Below are 27969 nucleotides of genomic sequence, written 5' to 3'. Positions count from 1 at the left end.
CTCGAGAGTGAGGAAAAATCCCGACCCGATCTGATCGAAGCCTTCCAGCAGCAGAGCCCCCGGAGGGAGGGCAGGAAGGAGGACGACGAGGCCGCGGGGGCTTCTCGCTGTTCTGCCCGGAGAAGTCTGAACTGGGTGGGAGATCAGAATATTCGGAACCCGGAGCAGGGAGTGATCATGGAGACCGACTTGGCCGACAAGCCTGAGAAGAGAGGTAGGAGTTGTCGAAGTGTTGTTGAACTTGTGTTGGGGAGGGAGAAATTCTTTCCTCCCGAAAGGAAAATCAGTTGCCTCACAGAAGGTGACTCTTGGCCGAGAGGGCTGTCCGTCTCCTTTGTCTGGGGGACCCATGGGCTCTTGCAGGGAGCACGAAGGGCTTGGTGTGGGATCCACCCTCTCTCCTCTCCAGCTGGGCGCATAATGGACCCTTCAAAGCCACCCCCAAAATCCGAGCGTAAGGTTAGCTTCTAAGGCGGGAGCAGAGCCTCGATTACTTTTTCCGCACACATTCTTCCTCCCAGATGATTATGCCAACTTAGCCTCAGTCGTGGGTCTGAGAATTTCGCTTTCTGGTTGGCAAAATATTTTCCACACCTTTTATGCCACTTTGCACGATTACCATGTGACTTCAATAAGCAAATCATTTTTTGTGTTATATAGGAGAAAGCGGGCCTAGAAGTCAGTAACTGACCTCCAGTTTACCAGAGCAGTCTTTGTTGAAGTTTGGTCTGTGACCTCCTACATCAGGATTACCTTCCTGAGTGCCTGTTAGATTTCTAGATTGCACCATAGATTCAACTAATGATAATTATTTGGAGGTGGTATGCAGCAATCTTCGTTTTAAATAAGCTTGCAGGGTGATTTCTGAAAGCTACTGAGCCTGTTTTTTGTTTTTTTTTTTTTAATATGGACATTAAGCTCAGGGGGAAAACTGACTTAGTTTTATTTCTAGATCAGAGTGTGCCATCTTTCCAGAATGTGTTAGAATTACAGCAACTGAGTGAACTTAAGTCCTGAGTAGCAACACTTGTAGACATTTCTCCATGATCCCGGGATCCTGGGTTTTTTGGGGCTCCCTCCCTTTCTTTACAGTGTTTGTAGGGAGCACCATTAGTATGGGGAGGGAATTTTCGACTTGTAAATCAAAGTCACAGGATGGTTCTAGGCCCTATCATTATACTGCTTTCTTGTCCTTAGCTCTGTCTTCCCAGGACTCTCCCTTTTCCCCAGAGCAGAGCACAGAAGAGGGAGAAGTGGCAGCTCTGCGCCTCACAGCTAGATCCCAGGTGAGTGTGAGTCTCTGTTAAAAAAACCCCTCTCCCCGTTATTTCTCAGAGTACAGATGTACTCTCTCGCTTTTGATTAGGAGTTTCTGTGTCCGGTAGAGCCCGTATAGAGAGCTGGATTCCAGCTCTAAGAGACTCCTTGAGTATCTAATGAACTCGGTAGAAAATGGCTAGTATGTACCTCTAGTACCTTCTCCACCTAGTGTTTATTGTCATTATCAGTAGGTATGTAGAAAGCCTTGCCCTTCTTTTAACTTTTATGCTAATTTCTGTGCTTGAATAACATAGGAAAACTATTTTGAAAGATGTGGCACATACCTATTGAAATATGTGTCTGTCTAGGGGAAACAACATACATATGACTGTTAAATAGAAGTGTAAGAAAGCACCTTAAATGCTGAAGCGAATTATGAAAACAAGGGTTCAAATAGTTCAAAGAAGTGCTAAAAGGGGAAAGCCTGTGCAGGATTTAATTTAAAGAGCTAGAATCCGGTCTTCCGTGATGATGAACATTGAAGTATTTTAGAGGTGAAGTGTTAACGTCTGCGGCTTACTTCCCAACCCCCACCCAAGAGAATATATCAGGGATTGTTGAACTTGAGTGGTGGCTGTACCATATGGGTGAATAGTGTGTTAGTCTCTCAATTTTTTTGTATATTTGAAAGTTTTTTTTTTTAAAGATTTATTTATTTGACAGATCACAAGTAGGCAGAGAGAGAGAGAGAGGAGGAAACAGGCTTCCTGCTAAGCAGAGAGCCAGATGTGGGGCTTGATCCCAGGATCCTAGAATCATGACCCGAGCCAAAAGCAGAGGCTTTAACCCACTGAGCAACCCAGGCACCCCTGTATATTTGAAAGTTTTTATGAAAAGAAGGTGGGTAGGAGAAAAGAACTCTCCATGATGTGTGTGGCATACCTCTGTTCGCTTTCTCTTTGCTACTATAATCAGAGTGTAGAAAGTAGACATTGCACTACTATTACTATTTGAAAAGTGACTTCTCAGGATCCCTTTTTTTTTAAGTTTTTTTTTTTTTAATAAGTTTTTTACTTATTTAAGCAATCTCCACACCCAACTTGGGTCTTGAATTCATGACCAGAGTCATAAACTCATCTGACTAAGTCAGCCAGGCATCCTTTCTCAGGATCCTTCTATACTTGCTTATTTCCATTGCTTTCTCAGCTGCCTTACATGATTACTGAAGACTTTATCAGTCCAGAAGTTGTAAGTTGCAGCTCATGAAAATTCAGATTGGCTTAAGCAAAAAGAGTTATTGAGTCACATAACTGAAAAATCCAAGTGTGGCTAGAAATAGAACCCAGACAGTAATATTAGCATGTATTCTCTCCATTTCATTGAGTTTTATTTTTTGTTTTTGTTTTTGTTTCTCTCATTGTGTTCTCAAGCAGGCTTTTTTCCTTAGTGCCTGTTCCTAACAAATTCAAGCTTACATCTTCCCTATGTTGAAGACCACAGAAAAAAGTTATCTTGTCTCCTAGTCACTGGAGCCCAGGTCCTGGAATTAACTCTTGAACGGGTATGAGGAATATTCTGGCACCATTTTTGGCCAGATATAGTTGTAATTCTCTAATTAATTGGTGAGGCCTAGGGAATATACCTGCACACACTCAAACAAATACACATCCCATCCATGAATCAGGGATGGAATTAGTAATACCTGAGCTATACTAACAGTAGCCAAACATAGTGGCCAGAGGAGAATCAGGGTGTAGGTACCAGAGGAGGGGTGAATGCTTTATATATTTCAACACTTTGATATTGGATTTAAGACTGTTAATAGCTTCAGGATGGATTAGACCTTTTTTTTTTTTTTAAGATTTTATTTATTTATTTGACAGAGAGAGAGAGAGAGAGAGAGATCACAAGTAGGCAGAGAGGCAGGCAGAGAGAGAGGGGAAGCAGGTTTCCTGCTGAACAGAGAGCCTGATGTGGGGCTCAGTCCCAGGACCCTGAGATCATGACCTGAGCTGAAGGTAGAGGCAGAGGCTTAACCCACTGATCTTTTATATAAATTTTAAAAACTGTCTTTTGCATTGCATTAGATTTTGTTTGATGCTAACAACTTTCTTTTTTTCTGGGATTTTCCTGGGGTTGTTTCTCTTTTTTTTTTTTTTTTTTTTTTTTTTATCTTTAATGTATTAGATTTTTAAAAAATATTAAAGTTTTAATTCTTGCTCACTGTAACCAGGTGAACAGCACAGATATATATAATAAGCATACTATTACTTGCCTCCCCAAATTCAGCCCTCCCCCTCTCCCTACGGAGGAGGACAGTTTGGTGTATATCTCTTTCCACTTCCCTCTCATTCCCAGCTTTGGGTTTTTTGTTTGAGTGTCCTTTCTGTAAATAGGATTTGGATTTTTTTTTTTTTAAAAAAAAACACCTTTTTATGCGGTAAATGAACTAAGTCATATTAACTTTATGTTTCAGATTTTTCTTGCCACGTGATTTTTATAATTGTTTATTATGCTTTATTTCTTTTGTATTTTCTGCCTTTCATGCAATAGCTTGCATTTTTGTTTGTTTTTTTTCTTTTAATGGTTTGGAAATTAATTCCTATTGTGTGTCATTTTAGCTACAGATATGCAGATTATAGGAACAAGGTCATTTTTTCCTTATAATATCTACTCAGTGGCTACTTAATGATTTTCATATTGTATTTTATTTTCCAAAGATGATTCTTGATTTTGTTTTATTACTTAAGTCTCAGATTATTTCTACTTTGGAAACTTTATTTTGAAATAATTTTAGATTTAAATAAATGTTATAAATAGTAAAAAGATTTTTCATATTCTCTCCAGTTAGTCTCCAAAAGTTAACATTTACCTTACTTTTTATAATTCATCACAGCTTTTATATATTTTGTGTTATATAAACTTGACCCTGTGATATTTACACAGGAACATTTATAAGTTATATCTGTACCTTCAATTAATTTGTTCCTGTTAGTTTCTAGTTTAATGCTTTTTCCTTTGAATTCTGTGCTTGACTGTCAGTCTTCTCACTGCGTGACTATTTCGCATTTCCAAATCCTGTGTTTCAGTTCATCTTCTGGTTGGCTAGATTGATTCTTTAAGTTTTTATTGAGGACACACAAGGAGAATGACTCAGACATGCCTTTTTCCTCGGGCCAAGTTTTGTTTACTTTGCCAACCTGCACTGCTGACCCGTTGATTCATGTTTTAACTTTGTATTCCCTAGAAAAATGATAGTCTCAATGGAGAAACTGTAGTCTTACCTCTCTGGATTCTCATACTGAATCCGCAGTCTGCCTGGCACATGATTGATACCCAGTGACTTTATACCTAGAGTATTTCAAATCTAGTACATTACTGTTATTTCCTGTCCTGTGTATAGCTTACGCATCTGCTCGAGGGCCAGCAGAAACTGGGGGTTGAAATTGAGTCTGTTAAGTGAGAGATGGTGAACAAAAGTGTGTTTGTGTCTTAGGCATCAGTGACGTTCAAGGACGTGGCCATGGACTTCACCCCAGAGGAGTGGGGGAAGCTGGATCCCGCACAAAGGGAGGTGATGCTGGAGAACTATAAGAACCTGGTCTCGCTTTGTAAGGATGGGTTCTCATCGTGACTCTAGAATCTGTGTATGGGGACATCATTACGTTACTGGAAGTGAAATAGCTTAATGAAGCCTTTACCTTTGCATTCAGGAATCATAAAGTATTGCTCCCTTTGGGCCCAGAGAAAAATCTATTTCTGCCATAGTTTCTTGGTGAAATGTCTATGCTGGTTTTGTGTCAAAATTCTTTTTCGAATGTTAGAAACCTAATTCACACTGGCTTAAAGGGGATAAAAATATTGATTCAGGGAATCCTATATACTGGCAGAAATTTTCTTAATTTTTTTAAACATGTGGCTTGGCATTACTCTGTCTAAGCTTTATTCTTAGGATCTCCCCCTGTGGCAGAGATGGCCATTGGCAGCTCCAAGGTTGCATGATTCTTCCAGTTAGAGTACTCTCCAGCCAGTAGGGATCTCGTGTTCACCTCTCTGGGGGGGTGTGTGTGCGCGTGTGCATAATGTGTGCCCCTATATGATTCACACTGGGTAGAAGAAACTATGTTAACTCTTCCCAGTGATAGTTACACATGAACATTGTAAATTACATCTGAACCCCTAATTTGTTGCCATCGTTTTCCAATTGAATGCTTTTGGCCTTGAGTTCGTTTTGTGCTTATGTAATAAATTCTCTAAGAAAGTGGGTTCTGGTAACTAAAGAAGGAAGAAGAGAAAAACCTTTAGAAAGAAGACAAAAATTCTGGTCACCATGGTCACAACTTTTAGCCACTGAGGTCCGCTTTCTTCATCTCTTCCCAAAGCTAAAGCACTCACCTGTAGTGTCTCCCTGGACGAGAGAATTCCTCAATAGAGAAAAAAGAGAAATTCTCTTCTCTCTGTCTTTTAAAGTAAGCTCTCTGCCCAGTGTGATTCTTGACCTCATGACCCTGAGATCAAGGGTCCCATGCTCTGTGGACTGAGCCAGCCAGGTACCCTAGAAGTTCTCTTCTTTTTGACAGGCAAAAATATCTGCCTTTTCCAATGCATATAAGCACCTTCCCAGACCCAGACTCTTGTTTCAAATACTTTAAGCAGCATTCAGAAGCCCACCCTCCCTCATTCCTGATCTTCCTATAATACCCTGTCTTTGTAGATCATAGGATTGGGTCTATGTTATAGAATAGGTCTTTGTGCCCATCACAGATAGTTAAGTCCTGTTTCTTTTTTGTTCTTTCTTTTTTAAACGAGCAGGGCTTCCAGTTTCTAAACCTGAGAACTACAGTTTGGAGAATGGAAAAGAACCATTGGTGCTTGAGAGAAAAGCCCCCAAAAGCAACTATGGTGAGTTGGCCAAATGGGGGTCTCCAGAAATAACAGCCCCACAGGACAGCAGAAAGGGGCACTTTTCAGTGCTTAAGAGAGAATATTAGAAATGCCTATGTGCTTTTATTTTAAGTGGTGCACTTATTTTAAGTGATAGAGCACTGTGACTAATATAAAAGTAGAGAAGAAAAGTAACATATGGTTTCACTGTCAAAATCAAACATACGCTAATATTCTGTTCCTCTTTCCTTTGTTTCTTTCTTCTGTTTGGCAACACAAAATAAAAATATCATAACTGGGGGCGCCTGGGTGGCTCAGTGGGTTAAAGCCTCTGATTTTGGCTCAGGTCATGATCTCAGGGTCATGGGATCGAGCCCCACGTCGGGCTCTCTGCTCAGCAGGGAGCCTGCTTCCTCCTTTCTCTCTGCCTGCCTCTCTGCCTACTTGTGATCTCTGTCTGTCAAATAAATAAATAAAATCTTAAAAAAAAAAAATCATAACTGTACGGGTCTGTGAATTTTCACAAATGAACACGTTCATGTAACTAGTGTCCAGATCAAGGAGCAACCTTACCAGCCTAGCAGTACTCTTGTCACTCGTTTCTCCCAAGGATAACCTTATCTCAACTTCTAACACCACAGACTAATTTTGGCTGTTCTTGAACTTCATACAGACTGTTCTAACGTCTGGCTTTCTTCACTGAATGTTACTGTGAGAAACAGCCATGTCTTTGCATGTAGATGGGTTCCATTCTGTGTTGTGTGGTCTTTCACTGGTCTAGACCAGTTTATCTATTCTCTTGGGATGGGCATCGGGGAGGTTTCCAGTTTGGGGCTATATGAGTAGCGCCACTGCGTATATTCTTTGGTATGTCTTGTGGCGAACCCATAGAGGCAGACCTTGGAGATAGTATGGGTTAGGTTTCAGAGCACCAGAGTAAAAGTGAGCATTGCAAAAAAGGAAGTCAAATGAATTTTTTGTTTCCCATTGCATGTAAAAGTTAACATTTATACTATACTGTAGCCTAGTAAGTGTATAATACCATTAAATCTAAAAAAAAAAAAAAGTGTATACACCTTAATTAAAACATATTGTTAAAAAATGCTAACCATTGCGGGGTGCCTGGGTGGCTCAGTGGGTTAAGCCTCTGCCTTCAACTCAGGTCATGATCTCAGGGTTCTGGGATCAAGCCCCGCATCAGGCTCTCTGCTCAGCGGGGAGCCTGCTTCCTCCTCTCTCTGCCTGCCTCTCTGCCTACTTGGGATCTCTGTCAAATAAATAAATAAAATCTTTAAAAAAAAAATGCTAACCATCGGGGTGCTGGGTGGTGCAGTCGGTTAAGTATCGAACTCTTGATTTTGTCTTAGGTCATGATCTCGGGGTCCTGAGATTGAGCCCAGCGTTAGGCTCCAAGCTTGCTTAATATTCTCTCTCCCTCTGACCCTCTCCCACTGTCACTCACACTTTCTTTCCCAAAATAATGCTCATTGTCATCTGAACTTTTAGCAAGTCATGAACACTGATGACATCACCATAACAAATATAATAATAATGATAAAGTTTAAAATATTGCAAGAATGTGACTCAGAGACACAAAATGAGCAAATGCTGTTGGAAAAATGGAGTTGTTAGACTAGCTTGATGCAGAGTCTCTGCAAACCTTCAATTTATAAAACAAAACAAAAACGCAGTATCTGCAAACTCAGTGAAGTAGACGATAATGAAAGCAAGGTGTGCCTGTCTGTGCGTTTCTGTTGCATTAACACACGGGGAGCAGTGTTGGGTCCTGGGATAGGTGCATGTTTACTTCTGGTAGATAACTGCCAGATAGGCTTGCAAAGGCATTGTCCTAGTTACAGTTGCACTTCTCCTAGCAGAATATGTGATTGTGGGAGCTGCTCAGCATCCTTCCCAGCACTTAATATTGTCTGATGGCTTCACTGAAGCCATTCTTACTGGTGCATGAAATCTTTTCAATAAATAAGAAGAGTTGGGGCCCCTGGGTGGCTCAATTAAGAGTCCAACTCTCGATTTTATTTTAAGTCATGATCTCAGGGTCATGAGATCGAGCCCCACATGGGGCTCTGCGCTTGGTGGGGAGTTTGCTTGAGATTCTCTCTTCCGTCTGCCCATACCCCAACTCGTGCTTGCACACTCTTTAAAATAAATAAATAAAATCTTTTTTAAAAATAGAAAGTTTCTAAAAAAGGAAAAATGTTACAGATATAGTTGAAGTCCTTTTGCTTTCTCCATAGAAGTAACTAGTTGGGATAAATCATTTTAATGTGTTTTGTGTATCTTGAGAGTTGGTTTAGGTCCATAACTAGAGTAAGAACTACTGGATCTTCAAGTATCACATGTTTAGCTTTCTTAGGACCTGCCAAGGTCCTACCACCATCCTGGCAAACAATTGATGCTATTGCATTTAGTAATTTGTGTCAGTCTGATGGGTATGAAATGAAATTTCTTATTTGTTTTTTTAAATTTATTTTATTTTATTTATTTGAGAGAGAGAGACCATGAGAGGGGAGAGGTCAGAGGGAGAAGCAGACTCCCCGCTGAGCGGGGAGCCCAATGGAAATTTCTTATTTCTTAATTTACATTTCTCTAATTTCTTAATTTACATTTCTCAAACTCATGAGTTTGAGTATTTCATATGTTTATTGACTATTCAGGGTTCCTCGTTTGTAAATTACCTGTTTATATCTTTTGCCTTATTTTTTGAAATTGGGCCATTCCCATCTTTTTCTTGATTTGTTGGGAGTTCTTTATACATTTTCAATAGTAATACATGACAGAGGTACCATTAGAAATCAGTGAGGGAAAAAAACGGTCCTTTTTATCTGTGGCTTAGTCTATTTTAGGGTCTCTTATGCATACAAAATTTTAAAATTTTAATGTTATTAGATTTATTTCTTTTTTTTAAGTGCTTTACTATTTTCTGAATTGCCTTCCTTATTCCAATGTTGGGAAGATGATCTCTACTTTATTCTAAAATGTTCAAGTTTTGTCTTAACGGTAGGACCTCTTGGGGGTTTTTTGCATGCTATGTGAGTAAGGAACTACTTTTAATTTTTTTTCCATGCTGAAAACTGGTAGTCCAGAATCATTTATTCAAAAATCTATGTTTTTTCACAGATTTGTAGCGCTAACTCTGGTAGACTCTGGTCCCATGTATACTTTGGTCTGTTTCCAGGCTCCTTGGCTTATTTGTCTGTCTTTACCACAGCAACACGTTGTTTGAATTATACTTTCTAGTATGTATCGCTAAAATGAAACTTACTGTCATATTCTGTTTTTAAAATCTTCTTGGTTTTGGAATGTTGAGTTTTTAAATCTTCCCCTGTGATTGTAGATATGTCTGTTTCCTCTTGTATGTAGGCCTGTCAGTTTTTGTGACTTTCCTATTCACCACCCTTCTCCCTTTTTATGAGGGAGATATTGCCATTTTCTGAATGATCTAAAACTCTTCATACCTGAGGCATTTATTATTATTGTCAGACATTTTTTCTAGCTTTTGCTTTTAGGCTTTGCTTTTTAATGTACAAATTTAATGCATTACAGTCTTCTCCATTTTCTTTCTTTTTTTTTTATAAACATATATTTTTATCCCCAGGGGTACAGGTCTGTGAATCGCCAGGTTTACACACTTCACAGCACTCACCAAAGCACATACCCTCCCCAATGTCCATAATCCCACCCCCCTTCTCCCAACCCCCCTCCCCCCAGCATCCCTCAGTTTGTTTTGTGAGATTAAGAGTCACTTATGGTTTGTCTCCCTCCCAATCCCATCTTGTTTCATTGATTCTTCTCCTACCCACTAAAGCCCCCATGTTGCATCACCACTTCCTCATATCAGGGAGATCATATGATAGTTGTCTTTCTCCGCTTGACGTATTTCGCTAAGCATGATATGCTCTAGTTCCATCCATGTTGTCGCAAATGGCAAGATTTCATTTCTTTTGATGGCTGCATAGTATTCCATTCCATTGTGTATATATACCACATCTTCTTGATCCGTTCATCTGTTGATGGACATCTAGGTTCTTTCCATAGTTTGGCTATTGTGGACATTGCTGCTATAAACATTCGGGTGCACGTGCCCCTTTGGATCACTACGTTTGTATCTTTAGGGTAAATACCCAATAGTGCAATTGCTGGGTCATAGGGCAGTTCTATTTTCAACATTTTGAGGAACCTCCATGCTGTTTTCCAGAGTGGTTGCACCAGCTTGCATTCCCACCAACAGTGTAGGAGGGTTCCCCTTTCTCCGCATCCTCGCCAGCATCTGTCATTTCCTGACTTGTTGATTTTAGCCATTCTGACTGGTGTGAGGTGATATCGCATTGTGGTTTTGATTTGTATTTCCCTGATGCCGAGTGATACGGAGCACTTTTTCATGTGTCTGTTGGCCATCTGGATGTCTTCTTTGCAGAACTGTCTGTTCATGTCCTCTGCCCATTTCTTGATTGGATTATTTGTTCTTTGGGTGTTGAGTTTGCTAAGTTCTTTATAGATTTTGGACACTAGTCCTTTATCTGATATGTCATTTGCAAATATCTTCTCCCATTCTGTCTGTTGTCTTTTGATTTGTTAACTGTTTCCTTTGCTGTGCAAAAGCTTTTGATCTTGATGAAATCCCAATAGTTCATTTTTGCCCTTGCTTCCCTTGCCTTTGGCGATGTTCCTAGGAAGATGTTGCTGCGGCTGAGGTCGAAGAGGTTGCTGCCTGTGTTCTCCTCAAGGATTTTGATGGATTCCTTTCTCACATTGAGGTCCTTCATCCATTTTGAGTCTATTTTTGTGTGTGGTGTAAGGAAATGGTCCAGTTTCATTTTCTGCATGTGGCTGTCCAATTTTCCCAACACCATTTATTGAAGAGGTTGTCTTTTTTCCATTGGACATTCTTTCCTGCTTTGTCGAAGAATAGTTGACCATAGAGTTGAGGGTCTATTTCTGGGCTCTCTATTCTGTTCCATTGATCTATGTGTCTGTTTTTGTGCCAGTACCATGCTGTCTTGATGATGACAGCTTTGTAATAGAGCTTGAAGTCCGGAATTGTGATGCCACCAACTTTGGTTTTCTTTTTCAATATCCCTTTGGCTATTCAAGGTCTTTTCTGGTTCCATATAAATTTTAGGATTATTTGTTCCATTTCTTTGAAAAAGATGGATGGTACTTTGATAGGAATTGCATTAAATGTGTAGATTGCTTTAGGTAGCATAGACATTTTCACAATATTTATTCTTCCAATCCAGGAGCATGGAACATTTTTCCATTTCTTTGTGTCTTCCTCAATTTCTTTCATGAGTACTTTATAGTTTTCTGAGTATAGATTCTTAGCCTCTTTGGTTAGGTTTATTCCTAGGTATCTTATAGTTTTGGGTGCTATTGTAAATGGGATTGACCCCTTAATTTCTCTTTCTTCTGTCTTGTTGTTGGTGTAGAGAAATGCAACTGATTTCTGTGCATTGCTTTTATATCCTGACACTTTACTGAATTCCTGTATAAGTTCTAGCAGTTTTGGAGTGCATTCTTTTGGGTTTTCCACATATAGTATCATATCATCTGCGAAGAGTGATAGTTTGACTTCTTCTTTGCCAATTTGCATGCCTTTTGTTGTCTGATTGCTGAGGCTAGGACTTCTAGTACTATGTTGAATAGCAGTGGTGATAATGGACATCCCTGCAGTGTTCCTGACCTTAGCGGAAAAGCTTTCAGTTTTTCTCCATTGAGAATGATATTTGAGGTGGGTTTTTCATAGATGGCTTTGATGATATTGAGGTATATGCCCTTTATCACTACACTTTGAAGAGTTCTGATCAGGAAGGGATGCTGTATTTTGTCAAATGCTTTTTCAGCATCTATCGAGAGTATCATATGGTTCTTGTTCTTTCTTTTATTGATGTGTTGTATCACATTGACTGATTTGCGGATGTTGAACCAACCTTGCAGCCCTGGAATAAATCCCACTTGGTCGTGGTGAATAATCCTTTTCATGTACTGTTGAATCCTATTGGCTAGTATTTTGGTGAGAATTTTCGCATCTGTGTTCATCAAGGATATGGGTCTATAGTTCTCTTTTTTGATGGGATCCTTGTCTGGTTTTGGGATCATGGTGTTGCTGGCCTCATAAAATGAGTTTGGAAGTTTTCCTTCCATTTCTATTTTTTGGAACAGTTTCAGGAGAATAGGAATTAGTTCTTCTTTAAATGTTTGGTAGAATTCCCCTGGGAAGCCGTCTGGCCCTGGGTTTTTGTTTGTTTGGAGATTTTTAATGACTATTTCAATCTCCTTACTGGTTATGGGTCTGTTCAGACTTTCTATTTCTTCCTGGTTCAGTTGTGATAGTTTATATGTGTCTAGGAATGCATCCATTTCTTCCAGATTGTCAAATTTGTTGGCGTAGAGTAGCTCATAGTATGTTCTTATAATAGTTTGTATTTCTTTGGTGTTAGTTGTGATCTCTCCTCTTTCATTCATGATTTTATTTATTTGGGTCCTTTCTCTTTTCTTTTTGATAAGTCTGGCCAGGGGTTTATCAATTTTATTAATTCTTTCAAAGAACCAGCTCCTAGTTTCGTTGATTTGCTCTATTGTTTTTTTGGTTTCTATTTCATTGATTTCTGCTCTGATCTTTATGATTTCTCTTCTTCTGCTGGGCTTAGGGTTTCTTTCTTGTTCTTTCTCCAGCTCCTTTAGGTGTAGGGTTAGGTTGTGTACCTGAGACCTTTCTTGTTTCTTAAGAAAGGCTTGTACCGCTATATATTTTCCTCTCAGGACTGCCTTTGTTGTGTCCCACAGATTTTGAACCGTTGTATTTTCATTATCATTTGTTTCCAAGATTTTTTTCAATTCTTTAATTTCCCGGTTGACCCAATCATTCTTTAGAAGGATGCTGTTTAGTCTCCATGTATTTGGGTTCTTTCCAAACTTCCTTTTGTGGTTGAGTTCTAGCTTCAGAACATTGTGGTCTGAAAATATGCAGGGAATGATCCCAATCTTTTGATACCGGTTGAGTCCTGATTTAGGACCGAGGATGTGATCTATTCTGGAGAATGTTCCATGTGCACTAGAGAAGAATGTGTATTCTGTTGCTTTGGGATGAAATGTTCTGAATATATCTGTGATGTCCATCTGGTCCAGTGTGTCATTTAAGGCCTTTATTTCCTTATTGATCTTTTGCTTGGATGATCTGTCCATTTCAGTGAGGGGAGTGTTAAAGTCCCCTACTATTATTATATTATTGTTGATGTGTTTCTTTGATTTTGTTATTAATTGGTTTATATAGTTGGCTGCTCCCACGTTGGGGGCATAGATATTTTAAATTGTTAGATCTTCTTGTTGGACAGACCCTTTGAGTATAATATAGTGTCCTTCCTCATCTCTTATTATAGTCTTTGGCTTAAAATCTAATTGATCTGATATAAGGATTGCCACTCCTACTTTCTTCTGATGTCCATTAGCATGGTAAATTCTCCCCCCCCCCCCAACTTTAAATCTGGAGGTATCTTTGGGCTTAAAATGAGTTTCTTGGAGGCAATATATAGATGGGTTTTGTTTTTTTATCCATTCTGATATCCCGTGTCTTTTGATTGGGGCATTTATCCCATTAACATTCAGGGTAACTATTGAGAGATATGAATTAAGTGCCTTTGTATTGCCTGTAAAGTGACTGTTACTGTATATGGTCTCTGTTCCTTTCTGATCTACCACTTGTAGGCTCTCTCTTTGCTTAGAGGACCCCTTTCAATATTTCCTGTAGAGCTGGTTTGGTGTTTGCAAATTCTTTCAGTTGTTGTTTGTCCTGGAAGCTTTTAATTTCTCCTTCTATTTTCAATGATAGCCTAGCTGGATATAGTATTGGCTGCATGTTTTTCTCGTTTAGTGCTCTGAAAATATCATGCCAGCTCTTTCTGTCCTGCCAGGTCTCTGTGGATAAGTCAGCTGCCAATCTAATATTTTTACCATTGTGTGTTACAAACTTCTTTTCCTGGGCTGCTTTCAGGATTTTCTCTTTGTCACTAAGACTTGTAAATTTTACTCTTAGGTGATGGGGTGTGGGCCTATTCTTATTGATTTTGAGGGGTGTTTTCTGAACCTCCTGAATTTTGATGCTCGTTCCCTTTGCCATAGTGGGGAAATTCTCCCCAATAATTCTCTCCAGTATACCTTCTGCTCCCCTGTCTCTTTCTTCTTCTTCTGGAATCCCAATTATTCTAATGTTGTTTCGTCTTATGGTGTCACTTATCTCTCGAATTCTCCCCTCGTGGTCCAGTAGCTGTTTGTCCCTCTTTTGCTCAGCTTCTTTATTCTCTGTCATTTGGTCTTCTATATCGCTAATTCTTTCTTCTGCCTCATTTATCCTAGCAGTGAGAGCCTCCATTTTTGTTTGCACCTCATTAATAGCTTTTTTGATTTCAACTTGGTTAGATTTTAGTTTTTTTATTCTCCAGAAAGGACTTTTATATCTCCCGAGAGGGTTTCTCTAATATCTTCCATGCCTTTTTCGAGCCCGGCTAGAACCTTGAGAATTGTCATTCTGAACTCTAGGTCTGACATATTACCAATGTCTGTATTGATTAGGTCCCTAGCCTTTGGTACTGCCTCTTGTTCTTTTTTTTGTGGTGAATTTTTCCGCCTTGTCATTTTGTCCAGATAAGAGTATATGAAGGAGCAAATAAAATACTAAAAGGGTGGCCATAACCCCAGGAAAATATGCTTTAACCGAATCCGAAGAGATCCCAAATCGTGAGGGGGGAGAAAGGGGATAAAAAGAGGTTCAAAAAGAAAGAAAGAAAAAAAAAAAGAATTAAAAAAAAAGAAAACGAATAAAGAAAAATATAAAAAAGAAAAAAATATATATTAGATAAACTAGTTAAAAAACGTTTAAGAAAAGGGTAAAAGTTAGAAAAAATTTTAGCAGAAGAAGAGAAAAAAAAATGAAAAACCAAAAAATTAAATTAACTGCAAGACAAAAAATCACAGGGAGAAAGCCATGAGTTCCGTGCTTTGCTTTCTCCTCCTCTGGAATTCCACTGCTCTCCTTGGTATTGAAACCGCACTCCTTGGTAGGTGAACTTGGTCTTGGCTGGATTTCTTGTTGATCTTCTGGGGGTGGGGCCTGGTGTAGTGATTCTCAAGTGTCTTTGCCCCAGGCGGAATTGCACCGCCCTTACCGGGAGCCGGGCTGAGTAATCTGCTCAGGTTTGCTTTCAGGAGCTTTGTTTCCTGAGCGCTTTTCGTAGAGTTCCCGAGGACGGGAATACAAATGGCGGCCTTCTGGTCTCCGGCCCGGAGGAGCCGAGAGCCCAGGGCCCCACTCCTCAGTGCGCCCTCAGAGAACAGCGCCCAGTTACTCCCGTTTGCCTGACCTCCGGCCGCACTCCGAGCTCACCGAGCCTTTGGCCAGTTCAAGGTAACACCGAGCTGTGAGCTTACTGTCGGCTCTGTCTCTGTAGCCGGTTTTCCCGTTCCAATACCCGCAAGCTCTGGGACACTCAGACACCCCCAATCCTTCTGTGACCCTGCGGGACCTGGGGCCACGCTGACCTCGCGTGGGCTTTGCCCCGGTTTAGCCTCTGGAGCGATGTTCCTCGGCGGAACAGACTTTTAAAAGTCCTGATTTTGTGCTCCGTTGCTCCGCCGCTTGCCGGGAGCCGGCCCCTCCCCCCGGGGGTCTATCTTCCCATCGCTTTGGATTCAGTTCTCCGCCAGTCCTACCTTTCAGAAAGTGGTTGTTTTTCTGTTTCCAGAATTCTTCTCTTCTTCTCTTCGATCTGCCGATGGATTTGCAGGTGTTTGCAATCTTTAGATAAGCTATCTAGCTGATCTCCTGCTAGCTGAAGTAGTCTCAGCCTGCTACTTCTCCGCCATCTTGACTCCTCCTCTCCATTTTCTGATATTTGATCAGTGTTTCAAAAGTTCTCCCTCCAAGATGAAAGACATATTTGCTTCTGTTCTATTTGTCTTTTAATTTTTCTTTTGAATCCATAATCCATTTGGAATCACCTCATCTCGGGTGGTATCTTCTTAGGTTTGTTTTCTGAACATTTGCTTGTTTGAATGGCTCAAGGATTGGTTTTAATCTCTCATCCCTCTATGTATTTGCAGTCATAATCTTGAGCATCTGCCTGGGACAGCAGGTAACACACCTGAGTGAAGCAAGCTGGGTAAGCAGGTGGGGCTGATATACTGAAAGAGCACACAGCTCAACAGAAAGGAGTGGCCCTCCTTCCATTTAGCCGTCGCTCAAGAGCTGGCAAATTTTTTTATGTGAAGGGCTAGATAGTGAATAATTTATCTCTGAGACATATGGCCTCTGCTGCAACAACTCAGTCTGCCATGGTGGTGTGGAAAGCAGTCTTAGTTCATAAATGAATGGGTATGGTTGTGTTCCAATAAAGCTTTATTTAAAAAAAAAAAACAGCAAGCTATAGTTGCTGGTCTTTGCTCCAGCTGGTTGTTGACATGCAGTATGCCTCTAGTATTTTCCAAAATTACCCAAAATTTGAATTTCTGTGTGAAGTCTCCCCATTTTTAAATGTTGTCACTAATCTCAAAAATTTCTGTAAACAATGTGGGCCAAACAAAACATGTCTGAGGGTCAGGTTTGTCCCACTGGGCACCTGGTGGCAGCCTCTACTTTGTTCCATAACCAAATTATCAGCTTTGTCTAATGAATCCCAAATTTGTATCTCGAGCCTAGATCTCTCCTTCAGCCTCCTGTTCTAAACATTTGTGTAACTATTTGATGTTTCCATGTGCTTATGATAAATATAACCGCAATACAGCATGTTTATTTTTTGTGAAGATTTTTATTTATTTACTTGCAGAGATCCCAAGTAGGCAGAGAGGCAGGTGGGGGGGGGGGCAGGGAGGAGCAGGCTCCCCGCTGAGCAGAGAGCCCAGTGCAGGGCTCGATCCCAGGACCCTGGGTTCATGACCTGAGCCGAAGGCAGAGGCTTTAACCCACTGAGCCACCCAGGCGCCCCTTCAGTTGTCTTAATGACACTCACTGTTTTACCAAATTACACAAGCCAGAAATGTGTGAACAGTTTTTACACTCCCTCTCTCCTTTATCCAGTTCAACTTCGCATTTATCCAGTCATCCTGTAAATATTTTTTTTTTTTTTACTGTTAGCATCCCTCTCTCTTTTGTTGGCCTGGACCACTGTGGTAATCTCAATTCTGCTTCTGTCCCCATAGATTTACACTAGTCTATATCACAGTGTGAGTGATGTTTTCAAAATACAGATCTGATGGTGTCATTCTTTGGCTTAAAACACTCCAGTGTCTTCCCATTGCTCTTAGGATAACAACCAAAATCCTTGAGGCCTATACAGTCTTATAAAATCTGGCTTTTACTCATTATTCTAATCTAATCTCACACCTGCTGTCCCTGTTTTTGTACTCTAACATAGCAGTTCTTAAGTACTTTGCCATCAAAGGACCATGTTTAAAATTACTGAGGACCCGAAAGAGCTTTATTAATACACTTATATTTTATGTTTGGGTTATATTTACCAGTACTTACTGTATTAGAAATGAAAATTGGAAAAATTTTTAAACTATTAAATCATGTAAAAATAATTAAAACCCATTTCATGTTAACACAAATAATATAATTTTTATATAAACACCTATTTGCTACAAAAATTTATTGACAAGAATGCATTGTTTGGGGTGCCTGGGTGGCTCAGTGGGTTAAGCCGCTACCTTCGGCTCAGGTCATGATCTCAGGGTCCTGGGATTGAGTCCCACGTCGGGCTCTCTGCTCAGTGGGGAGCCTGCTTCCTCCTCTCTCTCTGCCTGCCTCTCTGACTACTTGTGATCTCTCTGTCAAATAAATAAATAAAACCTTAAAAAAAAAAAAGAATGCATTGTTTTACATTTTTGCAAATCTATATTCTCACTCCACTTCTGGATGCAGTTGTTGTGATACATTGTTTTGGTTGACATGTATGAAAAATCCAGCCTCACACTAAAATATAGTTGGAAAGGGAGAAACATTTCATAGCTTTTTCAGGTAAGTGTAGCTGTTGTATTACTACACCAAAAACTGGGCAAGTGTTAGCTTCTTTCTTTCCTTTTTTTTTTTTTTTTTTTTTAAGATTTATTTATTTATTTGAGAGAGCATGTGTGTGGGTGCCTTTGAGCAGGGGGAGAGGCAGACAGATAGAAAATCCTCAAGCAGAGTCCCCACTGAGTGTGGAACCCAACGTGGGACTCAGTCTTGGGACCCTGAGATCATAACCTGAGCCAGAATCAAGAGTCGGACCGTTAACCACCTTTGAGCCACCCAGGTGCCCCTGGGCAAGTTTTACTTTCTTGAAGATCAGATATAATGTGGCATCAGGAACCAGATCCATGAATTTTTCATACTCTTTTGTTAAAATCTACTGATCTTTTGGAAAATACTGGTTCATTGAGTTATGCAGATCTCAGGTTTTTTTTAAAAGATTTTATTTATTTATTTGACAGACAGAGATCACAAGTAGGCAGAGAGGCAGGCAGAGAGAGAGAGGAGGAAGCAGGCTCCCTGCTAAGCAGAGAGCCCGATGCGGAGCTCTATCCCAGGACCCTGGGACCATGACCTGAGCTGAAGGCAGAGGCTTTAACCCACTGAGCCACCCAGGCACCCCCAGATCTTCTAAGTATTGACACATTATATCGTGTAGTGTTTTTAAAATTACAACTTTTAATATCACCACTGACCTTATCAGAAAAGTCTTTAAGGATTAAAAAACTACCAGGTTCTCAAGAGCAGATACAAGTTTTCCAAAATTCTGATTTCTGCCCAAAAGCTGAAATTTTACTGAATACTCTTGATTGTTTTTCTTGAAGTGACAGGCTCAGTTTGTTCTTTTTTTTTTTTTTTTTAAAGATTTTATTTATTTACTTGAGGGGCACCTGGGTGGCTCACTGAGTTAAAGCCTCTGCCTTCGGCTCGGGTTGTGATCCCAGGGTCCCAGGATCGAGCCCCACATCAGGCTCTCCACTCAGCGGGGAGCCTGCTTCCTCCTCTCTCCCTGCCTCTCTGCCTGCTTGTGATCTCTCTCTGTCAGATAAATAAATAAAATCTTTTAAAAATATATATATTTATTTATTTACTTGACACACAGAGAAAGAACTCACAAGTAGGCAGAGAGATAGTGGGAAGCAGGCTCTCTGCTGATCAGAGAACCCAATGTGGGGCTCGATCCCAGGACCCTGAGATCATGACCGGAGCCAAAGGCAGAGACTTAACCCACTGAGCCACCCAGGCACCCCAGTTTGTTCATTTTGGAGGAAATATCTGTCAAATACTCAACTTGGATAACATATTTTGTCTGTCAGTCATTCTTCCAAGTAAAAACTGTGGTCCATGGGAAAAGTGGCTAGTTCAGCTCACAGCTCAAATGATCCCACAAGTGGTTCTCTTCAAGACAGTCATCATACTTTGACAGGAACAGAGCTGCCTTATAATATTTCCTATTTTCTCAATTCAGAAATTTTAAAAGATGTATACTCAAGGCTTGAAATTTAATAAAATCAGTAGTGTTTACTGTTTCCTAAGACATTTTTAAGTGAAACTGGCTCCTTTTTTCCTTAACTGAGAGTACATGCCAGGGCTAGGTTACAGCTGCTACTAAGTTTATTGTTGTCCTGATTTGTGCTAAGTCATAAGCAGTTTTACCATGATGACTTTTGTAACAGTGCAAATGACAAGACAATGAAAGAGACATATAACATCTAAACATTATATTGAAAATAGTTTTGAATTTCTGGCTTCCCCAGGGTTTATGGACCATACTTTGAGCTTTCTACCTACATCCCTATATCAGCCTTACATCAAATTATTAGCTCTTAGGCTGTGTCATAATTTTTAGTGGTTTATATCCCTTTAATGCTTATTAAGGTAAGTATTGTCATTATTCCTCATGAAGTAGATACTGTTATTGCCCATCTTACAGATAAAAAAACTGAAATAGAGAGGTTAAATAATTTGCCCTAGGTCATACAGCTCATAAGCGACAGAGCTGGGATTATCTTCATGCATTCTGATTCTAGAGTCCATGCTCTCAACCACTGTGTTTTCCCTGTATGTCCCTCTCATCTTGGCACTTTGGTTCGTATCATTCCCTCTCCCTGTAATGCTCATCTCTGTGATTTGTACCAGTTACCTGCAACATTCACCCAAACTCCAACTGCACTTTCATTCCAGCTCAGTGATTTATTTCCTCAGAGAAGCCTCCCCTCATCTCCCTAGATTTCCCCCCATATTTTTTCATAGTCATTTGCCTTTTATTCCTCAATACTTAACTGCAAGTACTTTTTTTGAAAAGATTTTATTTATTTAATTGAGAGAGAGAGAGAATATGAGAGAGGGGAAGGTCAGAGGCAAAAGCAGACTCCCTACCAAGCAGGGAGTCTGGTGTGGGACTTGATCCTGGGACTCCAGGATCATGACCTGAGTTGAAGGCTGTTGCTTAACCAACTGAGCCACCCAGGTACCCTACAAGCATATTTTTACATGCATTTGTGAATGTTAGACAAAATTCTCTCTCCCCTCCTGTGCATGTGTCTTTTTCCAGTGCCTAGCACAGAGCCTAGCATATGGTAGATATTCAATGGATAAGTGTTGAATAAATGCATAGAAAAGTAGCTTGGTGAAGGAATAGAAGTCATTTGGCTGTATAGAATGAGGGACAGGTCTAACTTAATTTTCTTGTAAATGTGTAATCAGTTGTAGCAACATATGTTTGAAAACAGATTGTCTTTTGTTGACTGAAATATCACCTTTGTATTGTTTTTATTTGTATATGCTCGACTATTTCTGAAGTTGCTCTTCTGTTTCATTGATCTGTTGCTTTGACCCACTACACTCCTTAAATTAGTTTAGCTTTATAGTTTTATATTAGACAGAATATTCTAATACATTAGATGTATTTAGAGAGCTCTAGCTTCCATCTCTGCCCTCTCTCCTCTATTCTGATACTTTGCCTATAAGCAACCATTTTTATTAATATTTCATTTGTCCATCCTTGGTTTTTGGAAATATAACCAAATATGTGCATATATTTATATCTCCCTCCCCATTTTTTCTACATAAAGAGCAGATTGTACACACTCACTTGCAGCTTGCTGGTTTTTAAGATTTTATTTATTTATTTATTTGACAGATTGCAGGCAGGCAGAGGGGCTGGGGGAAGCAGGCTCCCTGCTGAGCAGAGAGCTCGATGCTGGGCTCTATCCCAGGACCTTGAGATCATGACCTGAGCCAAAGGCAGAGGCTTTAACCCACTGAGCCACCCAGGTGCCCCAGTTTGCTGGTTTTAAAAAAAAATTACTTAATATATCCTGGAGATAACTTCATATCTATATATGGAGATCTTTGTGATGTTTTAAAAAGTTGCAAGTACTGCATTTTATGTCTATATCATACTGCATTTAATCAGTTCTCTGTAATCAGTGTTGAGATGTTACCAGTATTCCGCTATCTCAGTGTTAAAAGGAGTAGTCTTATGTATATAAGATACCATATATTTGCCATTATATCTTTGGGAGATCATAGGACATTTTTGATCAGAGACATATAAAAGCATTGTTAGGGAAGGTTAAACTGGAAATGGAATGCCTATTTGGATGTGGGTAGGACTGCATGACTGGAAACATGAAAGTCATAATGTCCTCTAAAGTGATAACAGTATATTTAATATAGCAAGTGGGTATTCAATAAGAATTTGTTTCTTCCCTCTTCTGATCTAGTGTGCTCGTTTCCTGCGCATCCAGCGATAACACTGGTTCATCTGCATCTCTCCTTCTGTATTTCTGGTCATCTTTTACCCCCTTTTGACTATGCTGGATAAGGTCTACTCATTTTCTCCACATAACACTGTGCGTTTGTTTCCTTCCATTTGCTTCTCTTTGCAAGTCATCTTAAAAAAGTCAAATCCACTTCCTCCTCGGAAGCATGCTTTTCATCTTTATTAGCTGTTACAGAACTGTCTTTTGTTGAGCACTGAAAACAAAGGAAATTTGCATTTCCAATTTCTTTCAGACCTGGAAACTAAACCTGAGGACAAAGACTCAACTTCAGTGCAAGATCTTTCCAATGAATCATGCCAGACTGCAATAATAGATAGACTGACAAGGGATAGTGTCTATGACTCCAGCTTGGAAACAGCTCTTGAATGTGAAAACTGGCTAGAGAATCAGCAAGGAAATCAGGAGAGACACTTGAGAGAAATGCTCAGCCATGCGAATTCACTCCCCGAAGAAAGAGCTCGTGAGCATGATGTTTATTGGAAAAACCTGAGTCCAAAGTCTGTTCTTCTCACTCAAGACAGAGCTCCCAGAGGATCATATGCCTTCCATACCCTTGAAAAAAGGTTGAAACAGAAATCAAACTTAATGAAAAAGCAAAGAACCTGTAAAGAGAAGAAACCTCATAAATGCAACGATTGCGGTGAACTCTTCACTTACCATTCAGTGCTTATCCGACACCAGAGGGTCCATACTGGAGAGAAGCCCTATAGCTGCAGTGAATGTGGGAAATCTTTTAGCCACAGAGCTAATTTGACTAAACATCAGAGAACTCATACTAGAATTCTCTTTGAATGCAGCGAATGCAAGAAGGCCTTCACAGAAAGTGCATCCCTTGCAATACATCAGCGAATTCACATTGGAGAGAGACCATATGAATGCAGTGAATGTGGAAAAGGGTTTAATCGAAGTACACATCTTGTGCAGCATCAGTTGATTCATACTGGGGTGAAGCCTTATGAGTGTAATGAATGCGATAAAGCTTTCATTCATTCATCAGCTCTCATTAAACATCAGCGGACTCATACTGGAGAGAAACCCTATAAATGTCAGGAATGCGGGAAAGCCTTCAGCCACTGCTCATCCCTTACTAAACATCAGAGAGTTCATACTGGAGAAAAGCCATATGAATGTAGCGAATGTGGAAAAACCTTTAGTCAGAGCACACATCTTGTTCAGCATCAGAGAATTCATACTGGAGAGAAACCCTATGAGTGTAACGAATGTGGGAAAAGCTTCAGCCGGAGCTCAAATTTTGCTAAACATCAGAGAATTCATATTGGAAAGAAACCATACAAATGTAATGAATGTGGAAAAGCCTTTATCCATTCATCAGCTCTAATTCAACACCAGAGAACTCATACTGGAGAGAAGCCCTACAGATGCGATGAATGTGGGAAAAGCTTTAAGTGCAGCTCATCCCTCATCAGACATCAAAGAATTCATACTGAAGAGCAACTCTGAAAAATTCCTAAATGTGAAGAAATGTAAGTTGGCTTTATCACTGTGTTAAATATCTGAGTAGTTTAGGTGGGACACCCGTAAAGTCCTGCCCAAGGACCAATTTTGTATGCATCTAATTTTACTTGCATAACAGATAGTTTTGAGCCCTAGACAGAATGTTCTTTATATTCATTGATTTGATCATTATGAAAGCTTCTGGCCAGGGATCTCCTATTTTGATCCCCCACCACCACTACCAAATAGCCCTTTCATGGAAATTCAAGAAATCCTTGGAAGTGGATAACTGTATAATCATTGTGAGTCTGGTTTCTCCCTCTCTTTGTTACATGAGAGCCTTGTTACAGCTTCTCACTCTGTAAGGAAATTCTTATTTATAAACGTAGGTGGAAGACTCCTATCTTTATCATCAGGAAGACACGGAGTTGTTCCTCTTTGGATCCAAAGTAGATCTCCAGATGTACAGCTAGTGTCATTCCTTCAGGGAGGGTTATTTCTTTTATATTAGCTATAAAATGTAAAGTTAAGAGTTGAAATATGCTTCGGATTCCCTCCCTCCCCAAAGGCTACTATCTAATTTGATGAACCTAAAGTAGAATGTATTGCAGGTTCTAAGTTATGTTCCCCTGGATTATGCTGGTCATACATTTAGATAATTGTTATCCCTCTGTTGTGTAGATTTTTATTTTCTCCTTCCTTGGAATTTCCCTGAAGTTAAGAATGGGTCAAAATCTTAACTGCAGTTTTTGATCAAATGCCTCTTTTTGTATCTTTGGCATTAAATGAGTCCTTGGTTTTTCTATAAGCAAAGTATTAGGGATATTTCATTTCCAACTCATTTACAGTTATTCTGCTTCTATAAACGATGCTTTGTCGCTTTGAGAAAAAGCCCCTAGGATGTTGAGGGTATGGAAAGTTGATGAGTTCAATGTGTTATTATATTTAGGGTCCCAGTCAAGGAGGAGAAATGAAGCAACTCTGAGACACAAGGACACACCTTCCTGTCAAATATGGAAAATAGTTCACAGGACAGTGACTCAATGGAGGATAACAGCTTCCCTCCATGAAGAAGAGGTTGCCATTTCTCTGGCTTTCATGTCTACCCACATTTTGTTGTTGTTATTGTTCTCCCTATATGTTTGTTGGGTTATGTCCAAGAGCCCTAAAGAAGGTAGAAGAGGCATGAAACCACATGATAAGTTACACAGGTGATCAAAAACAAGTGGTAGGATTGGAAATGCAGAAGCAAAAGTTCAAATAAATATTTAGTAGAACACTATACAAATGTCAATTTTTATTGTTACTCTGTTGTATGAAGAGAAGAGTATAGAAGAGATAGAAGGAAAATAGTTACAGATTTCTTTCTCTTCTAAATTCTATCCTTTAAGAACGTTCAGCAACTAGTCCTTGCTCTTGGCCTTCTCCACATTATCTCTGTTGTTTCCTATAATTCCTTCTCTGTAAATCTTAGTTGTATTATTGAGGAGAAGTAGAGGAATAGAGTTTAGAGCAAGATCATTAAGGATGAATGGATTAAATCCAGCCGTGATGGAAATTAAAACAAAAATGGGGCTGAAGGAACTGGGAAAAGGTTTTGGGAAGAATAAAAAACACATTGGGGGTGGAAGTGGGTGGGAAGGCTCAGGGACTGAGAGGTCAGGGTAGGAGGCTGACACAGGAACAAGGTAAAGAGAAAGGCGCTCCCCTTCATGCTCAGTATTCATGTTCAAAAATAGGAACTGACAGGCTGTGACCTGGACCCACGATGAAGTCCACCTTCTGCCTGTATCTCAGAATAATGTTTAGTTGGATCTTGACCACATGCATTCATTTACATTTGGTTGTTACAACAGTTGCAACAGTGATTGTACGTCCCCCCAAAGCCTGTAATACTTGATACTTCTCTGTGTGCCAGTTGCTTGAGTGAAAATAAATTCATTATTTTGGGGCCAAAATTTGACTTCCAGAGTAAGATCCATTTGGGCTTTCCAAAGCTGAGTTTGGATTCTCCCCCTCCAGTTAACATTTATGTGACCTTACTACTTGCTGTCTCTAGGTCTCTGGGCCTCCATCTGTAAGATGGGAATAAATCATCCCTCTCTTGTAAGGTTGTAAGGGTTAAATAAGACAATGTGTGTCAAAGACCTGGCTCACAATAAATTAAACAGATGGCTTCTATAAGTATATGTTTGTAAGGTATGTAAACATATGCAGATATATGTATTTTAATGAAACGTCAGTCCATTTGGGCTGCTACAATGAAATAACTCACCACAGACTGGCTACAGTTCTGGAGACCGGGGCCCAAGACCAAGGCCCCACCAGGTCCATGTTTGGGGAGGGTCTGTTTTCTGGTTCAGGAATCACCATCTTTCTGTTCTGTCTTCACATGGTGAAAGGATAAGGGGGCTCTGGTGCCTCTTATAAGGCCAACTAAACCTTTTCCCAAGAATTCTGCCCTCGTGACCTATTCACCTTCCAAAGGCCCCCACCTCCTAGTACCATCCCTCTGGGGGTTAAGTTTCAAGATAAATTTGGGGAGATAACAAACTCAGTCTGCAATAAGTGGCTAAGCATTGATCAGATAGAAATTACTTAGGAATGAATGTGTCTTCCATGCTTTTTGTTAACATCAAGAACTGTCACCATCCTGCTGTATAGCGCAGCATAGAGAAGAGGCTTCTCTTTCTGCTCGTCTTTCCATCTGGTGCTGCTCCCTACACAGCCTCCTTGAGACCTTGGGGAATCTGCTTTATTCTCTCCTAAGTACCACTTAGCCAGAAGCTATCGATAGTTTCAGAGACTCAAGTTTGTAATCTAAGTGCAGTTTAAGGAGTGTTAAGAGACTAGCTCTAAGTTTTACTGGGAACTCTGGCCCTTGACATTTCAGTATTCTGTTTATGTTTGACGTTCAATAAGACTGTATTTGTACTCCAACATGAACCTTGGAAGTTTTAGTGTTCCACTTTTCAAATGTTTTTGGTTACCTATAAACTAAATTTGACTGCTCTTATTGGCCCACTGTCAATAAAGATGTTGTTTATATATTTATTGTCAGAAACTTTTGTAATTCGCTTCTAAAGTTTCCTAATTTAAGCATAGTTTAAGAGGCAAAGACAGACCAACCATAAACTATCTCCATAGCATTTGGGAAACCAATCACATTTCTGATTGTTCATCTGGGCTTAGAAATTTCTGAAGACATGGGTTGGGGAATTCCCCCCACAGCCCATGTCTCTGCAAAAAGCTTAAAGAGTACAGGAAAGTTGTTTCTACCAAACAGTGTTGAGTCCTTTGGCCAAGTGCAGGTGCCACTCATTTAGGAGGGGATATTGGGGAAAAAAGACACCACTCATTTATCAGGGGTAACTATAAAAAGTAGTGTTACAACTAGACAAGATCAGGTAGACTGATTTAGTGTAAATTTATTTATTTATTTATTTATTGGCAAGATTTTACTTATTTGAAAGAGAGAGCACAAACAAGTGGAAAGGCAGAGGGAGAGCGAGAAGTGGGTTCCTCGCTGACCAGGAGCCCAACATAGCACTTGATCCCTGGACCCTGGGATCAAGACCTGAGCCAAAGGCAGACCCCAACTGAGCCACCCAGGTACCCCGAGTATAAATTTTAAATTACATCTGGCTTTTGGGAGGACGATGTTACATCACCAAAAGAATTAAAGCAATAGTACTGTATAAGAACACCGAACAGGGGACACCTGGGTGGCTCAGTTGGTTAAGCCCCTGCCTTCAGCTCAGGTCATGAGCTCAGGTCGTGGAATCAAGTCCCTTATCTGGCTCCTTGCTCAGCAGGGAGCCTGCTTCTCTCTCTGCATCTGCCTGCCGCTCTGCCTGCTTGTGCGCTTGCTCTCTCTCCCTCTCTGACAAATAAAATCTTTAAAGAAAAAAAAAAAAAACACCGAACTTAAAAAAAAGAACACCGAACAGTATTCAAATTAGCAATTGGCTAGGTTCCATTGTCTATTAAAAGTTTCTAATAACTTTGTTTTCCTAGATGAGTTTTCACTTTTTAATATCACAACAGGACTCAAGTTGGAAGCTCTTCATCCCTGCTTTCTGCCTTTCCTTACCTCTTTTTAGGTCCCAATGTGGCAGTCCTGGATCCAGAACCACATGAGCTGTCCTTCACCATAGGTTGTATTGCCAAGAGGCAATCACCGAACATAGCATCTATGGATTACCTATAGTTCCAGTTGATGTGCTCAAAAAAATCAGATGTTTCATTGAATTGTTCTTCAAATTTTTTACAATGTAACCTCGTATTTTTTAACCTCTGTTGGTCCATAAACCAGATAATCTGCCCTTAGATTGAATTGACTATACATAAAATGTGCTTACTTCGCTCTCCTTCCCCTTCCCCCCCAGTTCACCCATAAATATGACTGTGGTGGGGCGCCTGGGTGACTCAGTGGGTTAAGCCTCTGCCTTCGGCCAGGTCATGATCTCAGGGTCCTGGGATTGAGCCCCGCATTGGGCTCCCCGCTCCGGGGGGATTCTGCTTCTCCCTCTCTCTCTGCCTGCCTACTTGTGATCTCTA

The 27969-nt window shown here is 40.2% G+C and overlaps 1 protein-coding gene across 2 annotated transcripts; it reads left to right on the top strand.

Annotated features, from left to right (window-relative positions):
- ZNF286A (zinc finger protein 286A) lies at window positions 1–27954 on the top strand. 2 transcript variants are annotated; one of them, XM_059380445.1, is made up of 6 exons: window positions 1–214; window positions 1198–1286; window positions 4757–4871; window positions 6073–6162; window positions 22187–23438; window positions 24359–26457. In XM_059380445.1, the coding sequence occupies exons 1-5, from the start codon at window positions 178–180 to the stop codon at window positions 23413–23415; spliced, it is 1560 nt and encodes a 519-aa protein (XP_059236428.1). In that variant the 5' UTR covers window positions 1–177; the 3' UTR covers window positions 23416–23438; window positions 24359–26457. The 2 variants fall into 2 exon arrangements, with proteins under 2 accessions (XP_059236428.1, XP_059236427.1); XM_059380444.1 differs by lacking the exon at window positions 24359–26457 and adding an exon at window positions 27513–27954 and having other exon boundaries at window positions 92–214.
- The last annotated feature ends 15 nt before the right edge of the window (window positions 27955–27969 follow it).

This window comes from Mustela nigripes, chromosome 16 (assembly GCF_022355385.1).
Source record: "Mustela nigripes isolate SB6536 chromosome 16, MUSNIG.SB6536, whole genome shotgun sequence".
NCBI lineage: Eukaryota > Metazoa > Chordata > Mammalia > Carnivora > Mustelidae > Mustela > Mustela nigripes.
The sequence above is the reverse complement of the archived record's forward strand: the minus strand, read 5'-3'. Positions and strand labels throughout refer to the sequence as shown.

Coding starts and splice junctions, on each gene's coding strand:
- ZNF286A (XM_059380444.1), top strand. CDS start 178: ATGGAGACCGACTTGGCCGACAAGCCTGAGAAGAGAG. Junction 1,287..4,756: donor GCCTCACAGCTAGATCCCAG/GTGAGTGTGAGT, acceptor TTTGTGTCTTAG/GCATCAGTGACGTTCAAGGA. Junction 6,163..22,186: donor AGCCCCCAAAAGCAACTATG/GTGAGTTGGCCA, acceptor AATTTCTTTCAG/ACCTGGAAACTAAACCTGAG.